At 38.2% G+C, this 15,145-nt stretch overlaps 1 protein-coding gene across 4 annotated transcripts in view; it reads left to right on the top strand.

The window, feature by feature from the left end:
* EIPR1 (EARP complex and GARP complex interacting protein 1) overlaps positions 1-9,329 on the top strand; it is a 72,515-nt gene extending 63,186 nt beyond the window's left edge. For all 4 annotated transcript variants that reach the window (XM_066179864.1, XM_066179863.1, XM_066179865.1 and 1 more), the window contains one exon: positions 6,650-9,329. In XM_066179864.1, coding sequence (XP_066035961.1) covers positions 6,650-6,824 — 175 coding nt within the window. In that variant the 3' untranslated portion in view covers positions 6,825-9,329. The remainder of the gene's footprint in view (positions 1-6,649) is intronic.
* The last annotated feature ends 5,816 nt before the right edge of the window (positions 9,330-15,145 follow it).

Genomic DNA, 15,145 nt, shown 5'->3' with positions numbered 1-15,145 from the left:
ACCTTAGAGACCAGAACATGCTTGAATAAGCAATGTAAGAAGAACTTTTTCATGTAGATCTGTCTCTTGTTGAAATAAAGTGACTACTGGTTCCTCTTAACTGCTGGTCTAGATCAGACTCTAAGTCATGTTTGTCTTATCCCTACTTTTTAACTGCTGCTGTTGTTTCTCTCATCAAAAAAAGTAAGAGCAGGCAGCTTCTCTGTATCATGTCAAAGGTCTCCCTAGCCTGTATCATGTGTCTCATACTAGTCAGGAGGAAAAATAATAGAAATAGGAAAAGGAGATTTACTTCCCCTGGATATGCTCCTAGCCCCTGACTATTTGCAGTTCAGGGACAGGTACTGACTTCTGAATAATCTTTGGAGACTTCTGATTCTTCCATGTATGGTTTTCCTTTGCTATTAGCCATATTCTTGAGTTTATCTGCTCTCACTAACTGTGTTTTTGTTTGTTCTAAAACATACCAGCTGTGCATGCACAGGTTTTGTGAAATGTGCCTAGAAGAAACATGCTAACTGTGTTTGTTTTCTTGCTCTGAATTAAGAAAGGCTTCATTGCTTTCTGCATGGGAAGCACAAGGCTGCTGTTGAAAATAGGTAGTCTAAGAAGAGGCTGGAGTTGTCCACAGAGGAGAGCTATAGGCATATGGGCAAAGGACAGCTGTGCTATATTCTGGTCAAGTCCCCAGTCTGGATTATTTAATGCACAGTTCAAATATGGAAAAAAAAACCCAAACAACTGAGAACGAAGTGCTGTACTAGTTCAGTTTCTAGCACGTTGATCCAGAGGTAGAAAAAAGCGCACGAAATAAATGAAAATAGAACAGATGAGGGTGAGTACTTGGGTTCATTTAGGTTTCATCCCCAAAACAAAGCTAACATGCCTGGATAAAAACATGAGGAGTTATTTTCAATGCCTAAGTTTGAACAAAACTTCTATAACAAGGGATGATTCCGTATCTGTGGATGCAGTTGCTTGCCAGGTTTCTCCTTGACCTCTTTCTTTAGAGGCTTTGCACGCTGTTGTTGCAAGAGCTTTCTCCCTGCAACACTGAACTTGCCTGAGTTCTAAATCTCCTGAAGGTGACTGTCAGCTCCCTGTAAGATACTAGGAGAGCACTGGGAACTGTCTTCCTCCTAAGGGAGGTAGTGACTGTCTAATATCCTTCCTTTAGTTTTTGATCATCCAAAATCCTGATGTTAGTGAGTGAGTCTGTATGTTACTGTATTAAATAATTCTGATTGTCATTTTAATTCTACACTGCTCTTTCTAACAATACAAGAAAGCTACTAGATTCTTGTAGTTTAGTGCGGCCATCTTTGGTTGCCGATCAGGAGTCCTTTTCTTCAATTACTCCAATATGGTTTTTTGCCTTATAGGTTTTAGTTATTAACTGTGTAGGTCTCTGTTTGGTATGCTGGTGATACACAGCATAAGAAGAATATTTGCTATTGTAGGAGCACCAGCAGCAAGGTATATGCTGCATCTACAGCAGTGTTTTTATTCTTCATGACTTCTGTGGCCAGAACTTTGTGACAAGGCTCAACTGGTTATGGAGGACCTGCTCTTTAAGAGAAAAAGCTTGTTCTGTATCTGTAACAACGAAGAGACTTGTATGGTCAATACCATTTGGAGTTTGTACGTTAGTCCTGGAAAGGAAGCCATCCTAAGACAGGTCCCTTAGTTTTCTTGGGGGTTTACAGGCTTAAGATGTTTGCTGTTTTCACTGGCAGAACTGATCACTTAGGTCGTTATGCTGCCTTCTCCCTTATGTTACATTTTTTGACGATATGTTCTAAAATAATGATAATCTTTGTTATCCTTTGAAGATTGTACCAGAAATTCCTGTCAGAAAATAGTTTTTTTTCCTGAAGGCTTATGTTTCCATCTTTTTCATCACAGATGTTAGCCATAATATCCTTTGATACAAACAGAAGATCTAACACAAGCACTTCTCAACATTCTGTTTTTAAAGCTGAGAGATATAAAGGATTAGTTCTTCAGTACAGACAGTCTCACTTGCAATCATGAAGTTTTTAATGAGATGTTATGTGTAGAAACATCTTCAGCTGTTGGAATGGACCAGAGAAAAAATGGTGGCTGCCCTCTCTGTAGAAAGAGATTTTTTTCAAAATTCTGTCTATAGAAGTTGGTGGTATCTACTTTTCATGATAAAAATATGGTTTAGAGGTTTTTTGAATAATAAATCATGTGGTTTCACAATATTACATATGAACTGTGCAATCTAACTTAACACCTTTGTATATGCATCTGTGACTTCAGGAGAAAGATTTGTCAGCAGTGATATTTTGAAAAGTATTTGCCAAACATGCTGAGGCAGGCTTTCAGGGTATTTTCACACAGCTGTCAGCAGTGTTAAATTTGGTGCTATTTTGCTTTTGATACTAATGTCTTAGAGAAACCTAAAAGTCATAGGATTGTGCTATGGAATTAACCAAGGGACCTAATTAATTAAAACAGGTTAAAGAGTTTCTGTTTTGGGAAGTGCCGGGATTCAGGACTTGACTTTGTTGGATGTGTAAGAAGCTGGGCAAAACATAGTGCAGCAGCACTTTTCAGTTCCAAGACTATTTTCTTTAAAAGCTTCTGGTTTTCCTGTAACATTTCTTTCTTTAAACCTCATCAGCAAGTCTACCTTCCTTAATTTATTTTTCATATTAGGACATCTGTGAAACCTGTTATATAAACATAAGCTTTTCCTGTTTTCCTGGGGAAGCAGTTCAGAAAGCTCTTTTTAAAATAAAAATATTTTTATGTTTGGAGTAGTATGAATGGCTAATTATTATCTATAAAAAGTGTGTTCAAGAACAAACATACTTGAGTTCAGGCTTTTTTAAGCGAGTGAAAAAGTAAGTAGTGTGTTGTCTAATCTTACCAGAAACAATTTTCTCTTGAAGTCAGAAGGAAAGTGCATCCACAGGCTTATTCCAGAATCCAGTGCCATGCTTTTCAGGATTCACTTTTGGATGCTGCAGTACATGCTGCTGCTCTATTGATTCATTTCTATTTCATAGTGATTTTTAGATTAGACAGGATTTAATTTTGACTGTGATAAGGAATTAATGTTTTTTGCTGGCTGAAAATCATATTTGATTGAACACCGTGGTGACAAAACAGAATTGCAAGCACTGCAAACTTAAGTGGTTGTTACTATGAGAAGTAATTGGAAATAACAGCTTTCTGAATGAAAACAATTATCCAAGGCTGAACAGGCTTTTTTCTTGAATCTGTAACACAATTAACCTCAAAGTTATCTAGTAAAATAAAAGCTTCTCTCCTTTCATAGAAGCTGGTTGGGGTTGTACTATTTGAATAAGACTACAGAGAAAACACAGACCACTTTCAGGTCTGTGTGGCACAGGTCTGAAATTTATGCATAATGTAGGTAGAGATTGCACATTTCATCCTATGGTTTCTTGGTGGCAAAAGGAGCGTGGTGCATTGTCAGTTGATGCAGTGCAAGAACATATAGAAGAAAAGGTATTTTAGTCTGGTCAGAATAAAATATTCAACATAGATAGGAAAGTAAGAAACTGAAGAAGCATTTTGAGGGTCAAGAAGATCTGGGGCAAGGAAGAAAATAGCTTACTAAGCTTGCCAGGCCTAACAAGGGATTTCCAGGTACGCTATCAGATACAGTCACAGCATCACAGAATAAGCTGAGTTGGAAGGAGCCCACAAGGATCACTGAGTTCAACTGCTGGCCTTGCACAGCACCACCTCTCAATCATGGGAGCAATAGGCCAAGCACCTACATCTGTGGTACACTGAACTACCTACGTAGCATAGCTATCCATGCTATACATAGCTGTTTTGTACACGCCTGCATGCTATATATATAGCTATACACAGCTATTTTTATACCCATAATCTGCAGCTTTTAAGTAAAAACAGACACCTCTGTGTTTCGGCAGCGATGTGAACTATGCATATTAAAGTAGCATAGAAGAAAGTTTATTTCATATCCAGCTCTGTACAGCTACTGTTCTTGTTAATCTGAGACAATTCTTTAATAAATAGATATGTGTAAAAGATGTGTAGAATTTCGTTTGGGGTGTTTAATCATTGTGTGACTCAGGAACAAAACAATTTAAGTACCCTAGATTGATACAGATTCAAAAATAGTGTTCTCAGCCCATTCTTGGATGACCAAAGAAAGCAAACATAGCCAAAATGCAGAGAAATCTGAGGTGTTTTCTTGGAAATCCCTTAGCATCAGGTAAGGTAGTCTGCCTCTAAGAGATTCCTGTTTTGAGGAAAAAAAACCTCATCACAAACAAGTCAAACAAGTCAGCTCCTTATGTTGTTTTATGGGTTTTTTTCTAATGTTTTAGAACAGTCTTTCACATACATAAAATGAATTCTGCTTTTTATTCCACTAGCAGAATGCTGGGCTCATTACCCATTGCACAGTTTAAAGTCTAATCTATTTTTATTCATTGTGTTTGTAAAGGGTGCTCATGGACAGTTTCTTTTGAATCTTCTGTTTTGTTTCTGTGACACATGGCATTTTGAGATGATTTTTTTCCATCCTGATTGTCTTGTGTAGTGTCTAGCTCTTTTACACCAAGTGATCACTTCATAAGGATTTCCTCTGATTCTCAATAACTGTTTCAAGGCTATGCCATTGGCCTGAGGAAGCACATGGAATAGCATGCTTTCTTTTTCTGGAAGGCATAAAATTTACTTTCATACCTAAGAGGAAATTAAGTGTATAGACAATAATAAAACACAGTTAAAAACTGTAGTTATAAACGGAAATGCCAAAGAGAAATTCATCTACAGGGCTTGTTTCCTGAACACTCATTCCCCTTATGACTCCTGTAAATTAAATTAGATTAGCTGTGTTATTTAAATGAAACACTGAAACAACTCTGAGCATACAAAAAATAGTGTAATCTAGAAGCTTATTTGTCCGTGTTTATCCAACCTTTGGTTAACTGAGATTCCTGGTTAACTGAAAGTCGGTCATGTCCCCTGACAGCCATGTGCACTGTGCATTACTCCCCTGCTTATCCAGAGAGACATCTGAAACCTTCAGAATAGTGGAGTTGTGGGTAAGTGGGTGAGCACTGCATGAAGCACATTGCTGTCTAGGGACATGACCAACTTTCACTTAACCAGGCATGTCAGTTAGCAGGAAGTTAGAAAAACACATTGCAGGAGTTAAGTGTCTGTGTTTGTTAGCCTCTGCTGTTAGATGGTTTGTATCAAAGTTCATATTCAGGAGAACTGCAAAACAAGCTTGTTCTTTGCAATTAACCGGGGGATGGGTGTTGGTTGTGCTGTGACCTTTTTTGGTTAGTTGACCTTTAATGTAGCACAAATAAATGGTAAAAATTCTTGAAAATACCGTGTCTGAAGCTATTCTACAGTATGAGTCTGCTTTTGGCTTCTTCATTAAACTCGATTGAATTTAAATTGCAGTGTTAGAATTGCACCTGGCTCAGCTGGCTAGGTGGGGCAGCAATACCCTGCAAAAGATCCTGTTGTGCTTCCATCCAGGCTTTGTGATTGTAGAGCTGTGTGCTTTCAGAGAGCAGCAGGAAAGGGCAAAGGCAGCCAATAACAACACTTCATTTCTGTAGTAGCAGCATCTGTTTAAATGATTAAGTGGCATTCACAAGGCTCTTTGGCTTTGCTTTTCGTGAGGAGGGTTGCAGCTGTAGTACAAGGCTGTTTCTAGGAGGCGGATGAATGCCTCTGAAGGGCTGACTGATTCTTGTCAGAGACAATTCTGTGTGGCTGAAGGAGCTCTAAGGTCATCCTCTGAAAACTCCCCTACCCTGTAGCTACAGGATAATGTGCTGTAGTGGTGTTCTGAGAGGAGAGACTGGCTTTAGGAATGGAGGGGAGAAGGGCTGTCTGTGCTCAGTTAGCAATCAGTGACTCCTTGAGTGGTTTGGACTTAAGAGAGTTGTCTGAATCTCTTGAATATTTGCAATGCAGAAGGGAATCTGTGTCTCTCCTATGATGCAGGTGACCAGGAGCTTGGCTGTTGCAGTGAGAGGTGGGGTATACAATAGTAGATGAGAATCTGGTGCTGATATAAGTCTAGCAATGGGAGATAAAAATCAGTGTTCAGAGTGGTGGCTCCATCCCCCTTCCGTAATTCTGGAGAGAATGGGTCCAGGGTGGCAGCACAGGAGACACTGATGTTAGGGCCTGCAACTGCTTGCTTACCCATCTGTGTATCTCTATGGCTGTGTTTTAGTTTAAGAATTCATTTAACAATGGAGGGGGAGAGGATGGGGTGTAACATGATGAGAAAAATGATGTTTGTAAAAAGTTGTGCATTTAGATTATACCATGTAGTTTAACTTGCTTTAGAGAGTGAGAGATGCTTAGTGTAGATTCTGAGAGACAGGAAATGCACTCTAAATTTCAGAGTAACAGTTACTTGTCCCTGTAAATGGGGTCTTTTGCACTGATTTGATTTCGCTGTCATGTAAAACATAAGTACATGCAAACATAAAGTATAAAATATTTCCTTAGAACCTATTACTGCATTCTTATCCTTTAAATGGGATTTTGTGTATCTAGATGGTAGTGACACTTAATAGAGCCTTTAAAATCAAGTGTGTTCTCAAATCCTTACTTTTTTTATGTTTGTTTTCAATTTTAGGATTAAAGAGCCCCTTCAGGACAGTGTAATAGCTACCTATGAAGAACATGAAGATAGCGTATATGCAGTTGAATGGTCCTCAGCAGACCCGTGGCTATTTGCCTCTTTAAGTTATGATGGGAGACTGGTTATTAACAGGGTTCCAAGAGCCCTAAAATATCATATACTGTTATAATTTGTTTGAATTATGCTGAAGTTGTTAACGTGATGTACACAACTGGTAGGTATTGTTAAAGATTCTTTTCAGGATCTTTTTTTTAAGTAAAAAAGTTAAAATTTTGTTAGGAATATCTATACTGATGTAGACCTGTAATTTTGTCCTTTGTATTTGCCTTGAGAAACTATGATGCATTTTCTGAAGGCTATGCTACCTAGATGATTGGGGTTTTTTTGAGGGGCTAATCACTTTGTGAGCTCTAAAGTTTCTGGAGATAGTGGGTGCATTCCATACTATTGCTTTATTACATCACCTTTATGCAAATAAAATGAATTACAGAAATGTTACTATGCTGATACAAAACTGGGACAATGTAGGGTTCATGTAGCAGAAGTGATCTACTTGTTTTCAAGAATAATATTTTATATTTCTTGTATAAACAACCTTCTGCTTTTAGCTAGGGCCATATTCTGCTGACTGTTCTGGCTACAAATACAGTTGGGAGTGGTCTTAAAAGGCTCTCTTAATACTGTATAATCTTTTAAACCCTTTTTCTCCCATTTTTGCATGTCTTCACAAGGAATGTTTTTTGTGAAAATGAAACCTTCAAAATATATTTGAGCCTTATGGTATCGACAAAGTAACATCCTGCAATTTGTGAACTAAGTGCAGTTCTCAGCTATGTATTGTAACTGGAAACAATATTAGTCCTTACCAAAATCTCTGATATACTCACGTAATGTGTTATCCCATATTTATAGGTTAAGTTGTGCTGTGAGGCACTCTGGAGCTATGCTACTGTTAATCTGAAAAATCTCATTGTCTACTTAGACTTTCTTACCCTTCTGGATCTGTGCCAATCTGCAGTATGCTGGCATGACATAAAAGACTTGCAACTGAACACAAAATATCCTTTGCTGTATCCTACTTTTTGCAACTGGTGACCTGGACAGTGGTTACTACGTTGTTATAAATGCTGAGAACAGGCAGATGCTGCACTGTAGGAGAATGCACAGGAAATTTCAAATGTAGGTGGAAGGCATGATGCAACATTCCTGTACATATTGACATCCTGTTTTCCCCTGGTGTAGCTTGCACTAGGATGAAGATGTGCGGCTTGCTCTTTGTGTACCCAGGCTAACTGTAATATTAATTATTCATTGCTGCCTTTTCAGCACTATTATTTCCCTTTAACTTCAGAACTTGGGTGTGTGTGACAGTGTTGGTTGTGGTAGCATTGTGTAAGACCACTCTGAAGAAATGGCAATGAACATGGGATGGAAAGATCAATACCAACTTCTTCTGGTGATCCCTCCTGTTGCTATGGCAACCATTGGTGTTAGTGGTGAGGGACAGTGTGCTTCTCACCTCTGCTTGTCCTTACCCATAAGCTCTTGGATCGAAACATCCAAATGTGATTTGTTGTGTACACACAACTGCTTCAGTGAGATCACGTTTGGAGAGCATGACTGACTGTTACAGGCCAAAACATCCAGAAAAGGTGACAGTTGAGTTCCATTTCTGGCTTTCTTAAGGAGCTTATTTGGAAAAATTCATTGGGGTGAAGTAATCCAATTAAATCATCTGTACTATTGTTTGCATTAGTGTTAATGATGTTGCCTATCTGCTCCAGAATGAATGCTTCATTGGAAATTCTGATTATCTGATTTTCTACATTTATATTTAAAACTTGTACTATTTCAAATTGTTTCCATCTGTAATTAGGCATGAGCTATTCACCTGTAGAGTGTAAGAAGAACTACATTTCAAAATCAGTAGTGCTTCAGTTGTCTGAACATCAAAATCCCTGGTTGGGCTGCTGCTTTTTATGTGGAGCTTTTCATCAGATGTAAAATCTTGTTGGGTATCATGTCTGTCCTGACTGCGTGCCACCCTCCCTACCTACCCCTCTGGAAAAAAAAAATGAAAAAACCTCTGCAGCATGTCTTTGGTATGCAGCAGATCTCCTTAAAACTTTCCTCACATTAGCAATAAAGATCTAATGAAACTTTGGCAGTGTATATGGCTGGCAGTGTGAAGGTGATGGGAAAATTGTCTAACAGTGTGGGGAATTTGACTTGATTTTTAACATGTAATAAATGCAGGATAGATTTCAGACTAATTTTTATGTGGTTGTATTTCCTTTAGTATTGTAAGCTTATTTGAACTGGAAACCTCTGTAAACAAATAATATCAAGAAATCTTTTGGTTTAGTCTAGTTAAATGTGTGTGCCACTCAATAGGGAAGAAGAGAGTGGATGAACACTGGAAAGGAAGGGTCAATTTTTAATCCTTTTTGGCTGTCTGTAAAGCAGGATCTGGGCTACATGTACAGCACTGGCAGTAAAATATGCAAATGACCTTCGGAAATGGAAGGCTTTTGACAAGGTTTCATCCCAGGCTGTTGGAGCAAGCAAGCTGCTGTAGGATGAAAGGAAGGATTCTAACATGGTTAAATTACTGATTAAAAGGAAAGAGGAAGAAGGAATAAATCATCACATTTTGTGCCAAAAAAAAAATAAATACCAGGGAAGTCTACAAGGATCTCTGCCTAGGCATGTGCTTCGTGGTATACTCATGACCTTTTGGAAAAAGGGCTGCAGAAAAATACAGCAAAGTTTGCAGAGACTGTTCAGAATAATAAAGATGACCGAAGAATTATGAAGCAGCCTTATCTCATGGATGATAAAATGGTAGGTGAAATTCAGTGCAGGAAACGTTAAGTAACTAATATGGGCGAAAACAGTTATTTTACATACTGTGGACCACCAGTAGGGCTATTACTTGGAAGTAAGATCTTGCGGGTTTTATAGATCTTTAAAAACATCAGCTTAATAGAGGTCAAAATTTTAATTAAAATTTTGGGAATTACTAGCAAGCAAGTAAAGAAAATAAAGCATTGTTAATTCCCCCAAATAATGTATATTTATATATCTCTGGTGTATGTGCATTTATAATACTTTGTGTAGCTGTGGTTTTTTCCGTCTTCAGCCCAATGCAGTAAAATGGAAAGATTTTAGAGGAGAGTGGGAGGAATGAGGAATAGCATGTAACACCTGTATGAGGATAACTAAATAGACTGAAAGGCAGATGGTTGAGGCAGAATGATAAAAGTCCATAAAATCACAAGTGGCAGAGGGAGAGGATGAATAAGAAGTGATTGTTCACTGTCTCTTCTGATACCAGAACTAGAGATTATTGAATATAATCTGCATCTGGTGGCTCAAAGCATATGAAATAAAGTGGTCTTCACAGGCATAAGGGTGAGCTATGGCTCTTCCCTTTAACAGCCCTTTCCCCCAGAAAAAAAACAAAACCCCCACAAACAAAAAAAATGTCATTAATGTTAAAGTTTACATGACTTAAAAGTAACTGAAACAGTGCTTGAAAGATTAATCCAATAGAGGTTGCTAAATATAAAGTCAGCATCCCTGGCTTAGAAAAATCCTTTTGAACCATCAATTGGTAGACACTACAAAGAGTACTTGCAGAGAATCTCCACATGGTTGTCCAGTCTTTAATTAACTTCCTGGACATGTGCTATTTACCAGAAAAGGTAGAAAATGGAAATTAAAAATAATAACTTAGGTCTAGACATAAAACTTTAGAGACTAAGACAGCACATTGCTCCCGTGTGTTTCTTTGCATGTTTCTCTCTGTATATATATATTTGTTGTGAGTTGTGTTTTGGGGGTTTCAGAAAACTCTCATGTCTCAGGTGAATTTCTTACAGAATGCTAGTATTGTGTTTGGAAACAATATTGTTGCAAAATACTCCTTGCAATAGTACTGCAATGGTGAGCAGATTTCTTTACAGCAAGGAGTCTGTCACTGCTTTGGAAGTTCAGATCATGGTCTGATTGATCTCACAGGTCTGGGTTGCTTTCAGTGACTCAGAGAATTCTGTTTATAGCATTGGTAAGCACAAAATTACTCTGTTTTCAAAAACCTCTTAAATTATTTTTCTTTCTTTGCAGATTGTGTCCAGGTAAGAAATTTCAGTAAGTCTTGATTTTGAAAAAGTGAGTTGTAGTATTTCTTAAAAATGGAAGTCTTGCTATCTAAAAATTTGTTTCTTTCTAGGCTTGGTGCTGAAAATCTTTCTCTTTTCACAATTATATATTAATATATCTCTGGTATGGAGTTACAAAACTCCTTGATATGTGTTACTTTTACTCCACAGAAGGTGAATTATTAAAGAAGAAATTAATTTATAATACTTTATAAAGGTTTTGAGGATGATGTAAGTGAAACTGATCAAAGTCAATAAAAGTCTTGGCCATTTAATGAGAAGCTTGAAATAACAATCTGTTAAACTTGCAATAAAATGGTCCTAACTTAATATTAAGAAGAAAAAAACTGAAAAACCCAACCAACACCAAATGGCAGTACTCAGCACTGACCTGGACTTTTCCCATGGTGTTAGTGCTAAAATTAGCTTGATCTATCCTGAAGCCCATTAAGTTAATGAATAGCTTGTCAGCATGGGAGTGAATGAAGAACATGTATTGGATAGCTTAGGTAGACTGGAAGTTTGCTCTAGGCCTATAGTCCCTACTTTGTACCTTGAAGTTGAGTGGAAAGAAGAAGCCATATGATCTGGATTATGTGCTACACTAAAATTAGTTTAAAACAATGCTTTGTAAAGAATTAAGCTTCCAGAAGATAGAATTTTCCAACAGGGAACAGAGCAATAATTTTGGATTGGCCTCTGCATCTGGAATTTCTTAATCTTTCAGCCTGATACCTCTGGCAGTATTTGAGACTGAAATTCTGCAGCTGATGTAAGATGGACTTCAACAGTGTCATCTGACTAGTCTGACATGGTAAGACACCACATGGTGTCTTATATGCCTTTGATTTAACTGGAGCAGTGAAAAGTAGGTAATCATCATTAAGATCAGTATTTGGGATATGAATTTGTAGTGCTATAGAGCTTCCATTTGGATTCACAGAGAATGTCCAGGATATTTTTTCTTTTTCTAGATGATGTGAAGAAAGTGCTTAAAATTGTCTTGTAATGCCTGAGATATGAATGCTGTTCTGAAGCTGCAGAAAGTCTGTGATTTCTGGAATAGCATGTGAAGTGGCTGAGAGAAAACTGCAAATCAGTTTTTCACGAAGCCTGGCCTTCTCATAAAGGGAGCTGCAAGGTGTGAAGCCATGGATACATCCCTGAACAATTTGCACATTGCCTCTGCTCATTTCACCTGCCAACTTGGTCAGTGAGAATCTAGCAAAGTGAGAAGAAAATGACATAAACAGATTTGGAGTAGAAGACACAGGAGAAGAAAAAGTAAAAAGGAAGACTGACAAATACACTATGAAAAGTGAATTGAAAAGGACAAGATTGGGGAAATTTGGATCTCTTGGAAAAGAGAAATAGGAAAGATGAAAGAAATGGGCAATGATACCCCAATGATATTATATGCTTGTTTTGGCCATGATATTAAAGTCATTAAATTTCTACCATGTTAATCTTCCTCTTTTAACTGATTTAAGTGTTAGAGAATTATTGCCATTTATGTTGCAGCATTTAAGTTCTGATATTGAAGATGGTTCATGTAGGTTTGTTACTGATCTAAAAGTTATTAGTCCAAGCATGTACATTCTGGCGATGCAGGATTTTTACCTGTTCATTATTCTTTCCCTTTTGCTGCAAAGTTATCAGATGGGGGTAATTAACCCAAGCCAGCAGTAACAGGAGAGGCAGGAAGAAAATTTCAAGTGAGTTGTTTATCTTGTGTCACACTAGTTAAATCTGCAGAAATACTTCTTTATGACAGACACTCTTTATCCCCGTTTATGACTTGAAGAGAGTGTCATAGTCAGAACATCTCAAGATATTAGATGTGATTAATAAAGTATATGAGCCACTCTTCCTTCCAACTAACTTATTTTACAGCAAAAGAATTCTGAGCTATTCTTGAGAAGACTTGTTTGATGCTACATCTTTTGGTGCTGTGGCCGCTCCAATTTCCTAAGGGAGTCTTAGTGCTCCAGCACAGAGATAGCTTTGGGGAGGAAGAGATGAATGAGTCTTACTGAATCCAGGAGTCAAGAGCCCAGTGTGAAGATGCCTGGCAAATGGTTGCCATTGCCCTGGAGCTGCAGCACAGCTGCCAAGCAGCTGGGCTGAGCAGGGAAGACCCTCTAATGTACCTTCTCTGCAGATTGTCCATTTATTCTCATGCTGTGCTGAGTTCAGGATTTTGGCAAGAGGGAGTGTGGAAAAGCTCCTAGACAGAATGAATTGAGGAGAATGTGGAAAACCTTGGAAAACCCAAAGATACCATATACTTACTAATCAGCGAGTCTAGATGAGATGAATCCTGGGGTGGCAATAGACTTGGCAGTCAAACTCACTGAGCCACTGCCAGATTCTAAAAATTTCCAGAGGACTGAGAAGACAAGAAAGACTGGCAAATAGCAGAAATGGTATTGATATTTGAGCTTTGTGGAACAGCAGTGCACAGAGTTGGAAAAGAAAATGTGTTTCCAAATGAGGAAATTTTAGCCAAATTATGAATGTTTTATTTGTTTGTTTTTAACCGAGAGGTTTTTCTTATAAATACCAGTCAAAATACTGGCAAATATCAGAACTTAAGAAATCACATTCACGCAACAAAGTGGAGATTATGAATTTTGTTACAGAGAACAGCCAGAATTCTAGCCCAACAGCTTTTATGATTTCCCTTACACCACTCTGTTTTCCAATGAGGACAGGTAGAACATGGTATATAATGGTAAATTGAACTTATTTTCCCACTTGAAGGGGAAAAAAAAACCCAAAACTGCATGTGTTAGTTTTTATCATTTGAAAGAGTTTTCTGCTAAGGCAAATAATGAGCAAATTTTGATTCTGCCTGGAAAGTAGGGGATGGGGAGAATGCCTGGAACTTAAGTTTGCAAAGGTTGTGAATAGGAGTGATCTGTTTTTCAGCATGCAGTTTGTGGGGTAAAGCACTCGAGGTCTTCCAGCCATGCCTCAATATACGCATATAACATTTTGAGAAGTTACCTATCTAAAGCTGCTTCCAAATAAAGGATTATGCTACTCAAAATAATGATATGTATAAACAGTAAAGCATCTTCTTAAGAATGCTTCTTTATCATCATGAGAGTGACTGCATAACGCATTTATTTTCAGGTACGAAAGAGTTAGGCTTGGGTGGATACATGTCTGCCAATAGCAGCTGGTAGGTGGATAGAGCCATAGATGCTTCAATGTTGCTTTTTTTTTTTTCCTGGAAGTCAGCCTGGGTGAAGTGAAAGAAATCTGATGCATATTAATATTGGAAAGTCTGTTGGGGAAGGCACAAATGAAAGCTTCATCACAATGGAAGCTGTTTAATCCATCGCAAAGCAAACACCAGTGAACTTCAGCAACTTCTGACTATCCTGTCACTTGTGAAGGATAGTACTTGAGCCCAGTTTCCTAGATGGATGCATATTTCTGATCTGTGTTTTAATCATCTATTTTCAGCATTAATACCATTTGAATGTCTTCAATCTATTTTGTGAATGACTAAGAAAAATGCTCTGCCTTTTTTCTGTTGCAGTTCACAGGCACTTCTTGTAAAGCAGAGGAAGAAGCTTGTTTTTAAGTCTTCATGCTGCTTTATTGAGAGGTAGTCTGGTTTCTATTTCTGTGTCCTACACCTCAAGGATGAAATCACAATTTGAATTCTGTAGTTTTTGTACTGGTCATTGCTGAGGGCTGAGAAGGGATGAAGGCTGAGCATGACAGACGTGTTCGTACTCATCAGAAAACAGTCGGCTGGAGAGAACGAGGGAGTAATTGCTGCAGTGCTCCCTCCCTCGCTGCTTGTGCAGAAAGACATAGGCTGTGGGGAGGAAGCTACCTGAGGTTATTAAGATTAATACTGCTAGAAATTGCAATCAACTCACACAAGGCTGCTCCTCAAGGCTGTCAGATGCCTGCTGCCTTCTCTGAGTCAGGCGGGGCCACATCAGTTTTGAATTTCCCAACAGAGATTGCTGTGATTTATGAGTTTAGGAGGCTGATAAATATGGTTAGTTGAAATAATTGAATCAGAATAATTTCAGTCAGCTGTGCTCAATGTATTTTGTCTGATAACCACAGGAGGGTGCAGTTTTGGATAGGGAGTTTCATTTTAAGGATTCTTATAACAGGAGAGACATTGTTGGACCTGGAATAAGATGAACTTAATTCTGCTGCCATACCTGTTTGACAGCCTTATGACCTGACTTAACACCTGTCAGAACTAAAGAGTAAGTACCTAGAGCTCTTCTGGTGTTGCCCGTTGCAGAGGCTGAGTCAGATCTGGTTTATGCATTGTGAGATAACTTCTGCC

This window comes from Chamaea fasciata, unplaced genomic scaffold, assembly GCF_029207755.1.
Source record: "Chamaea fasciata isolate MVZ Bird 193981 ecotype frontalis unplaced genomic scaffold, bChaFas1.0.hap1 SCAF_3, whole genome shotgun sequence".
NCBI lineage: Eukaryota > Metazoa > Chordata > Aves > Passeriformes > Sylviidae > Chamaea > Chamaea fasciata.
This window is presented reverse-complemented; position numbering and strand designations above follow the sequence as displayed.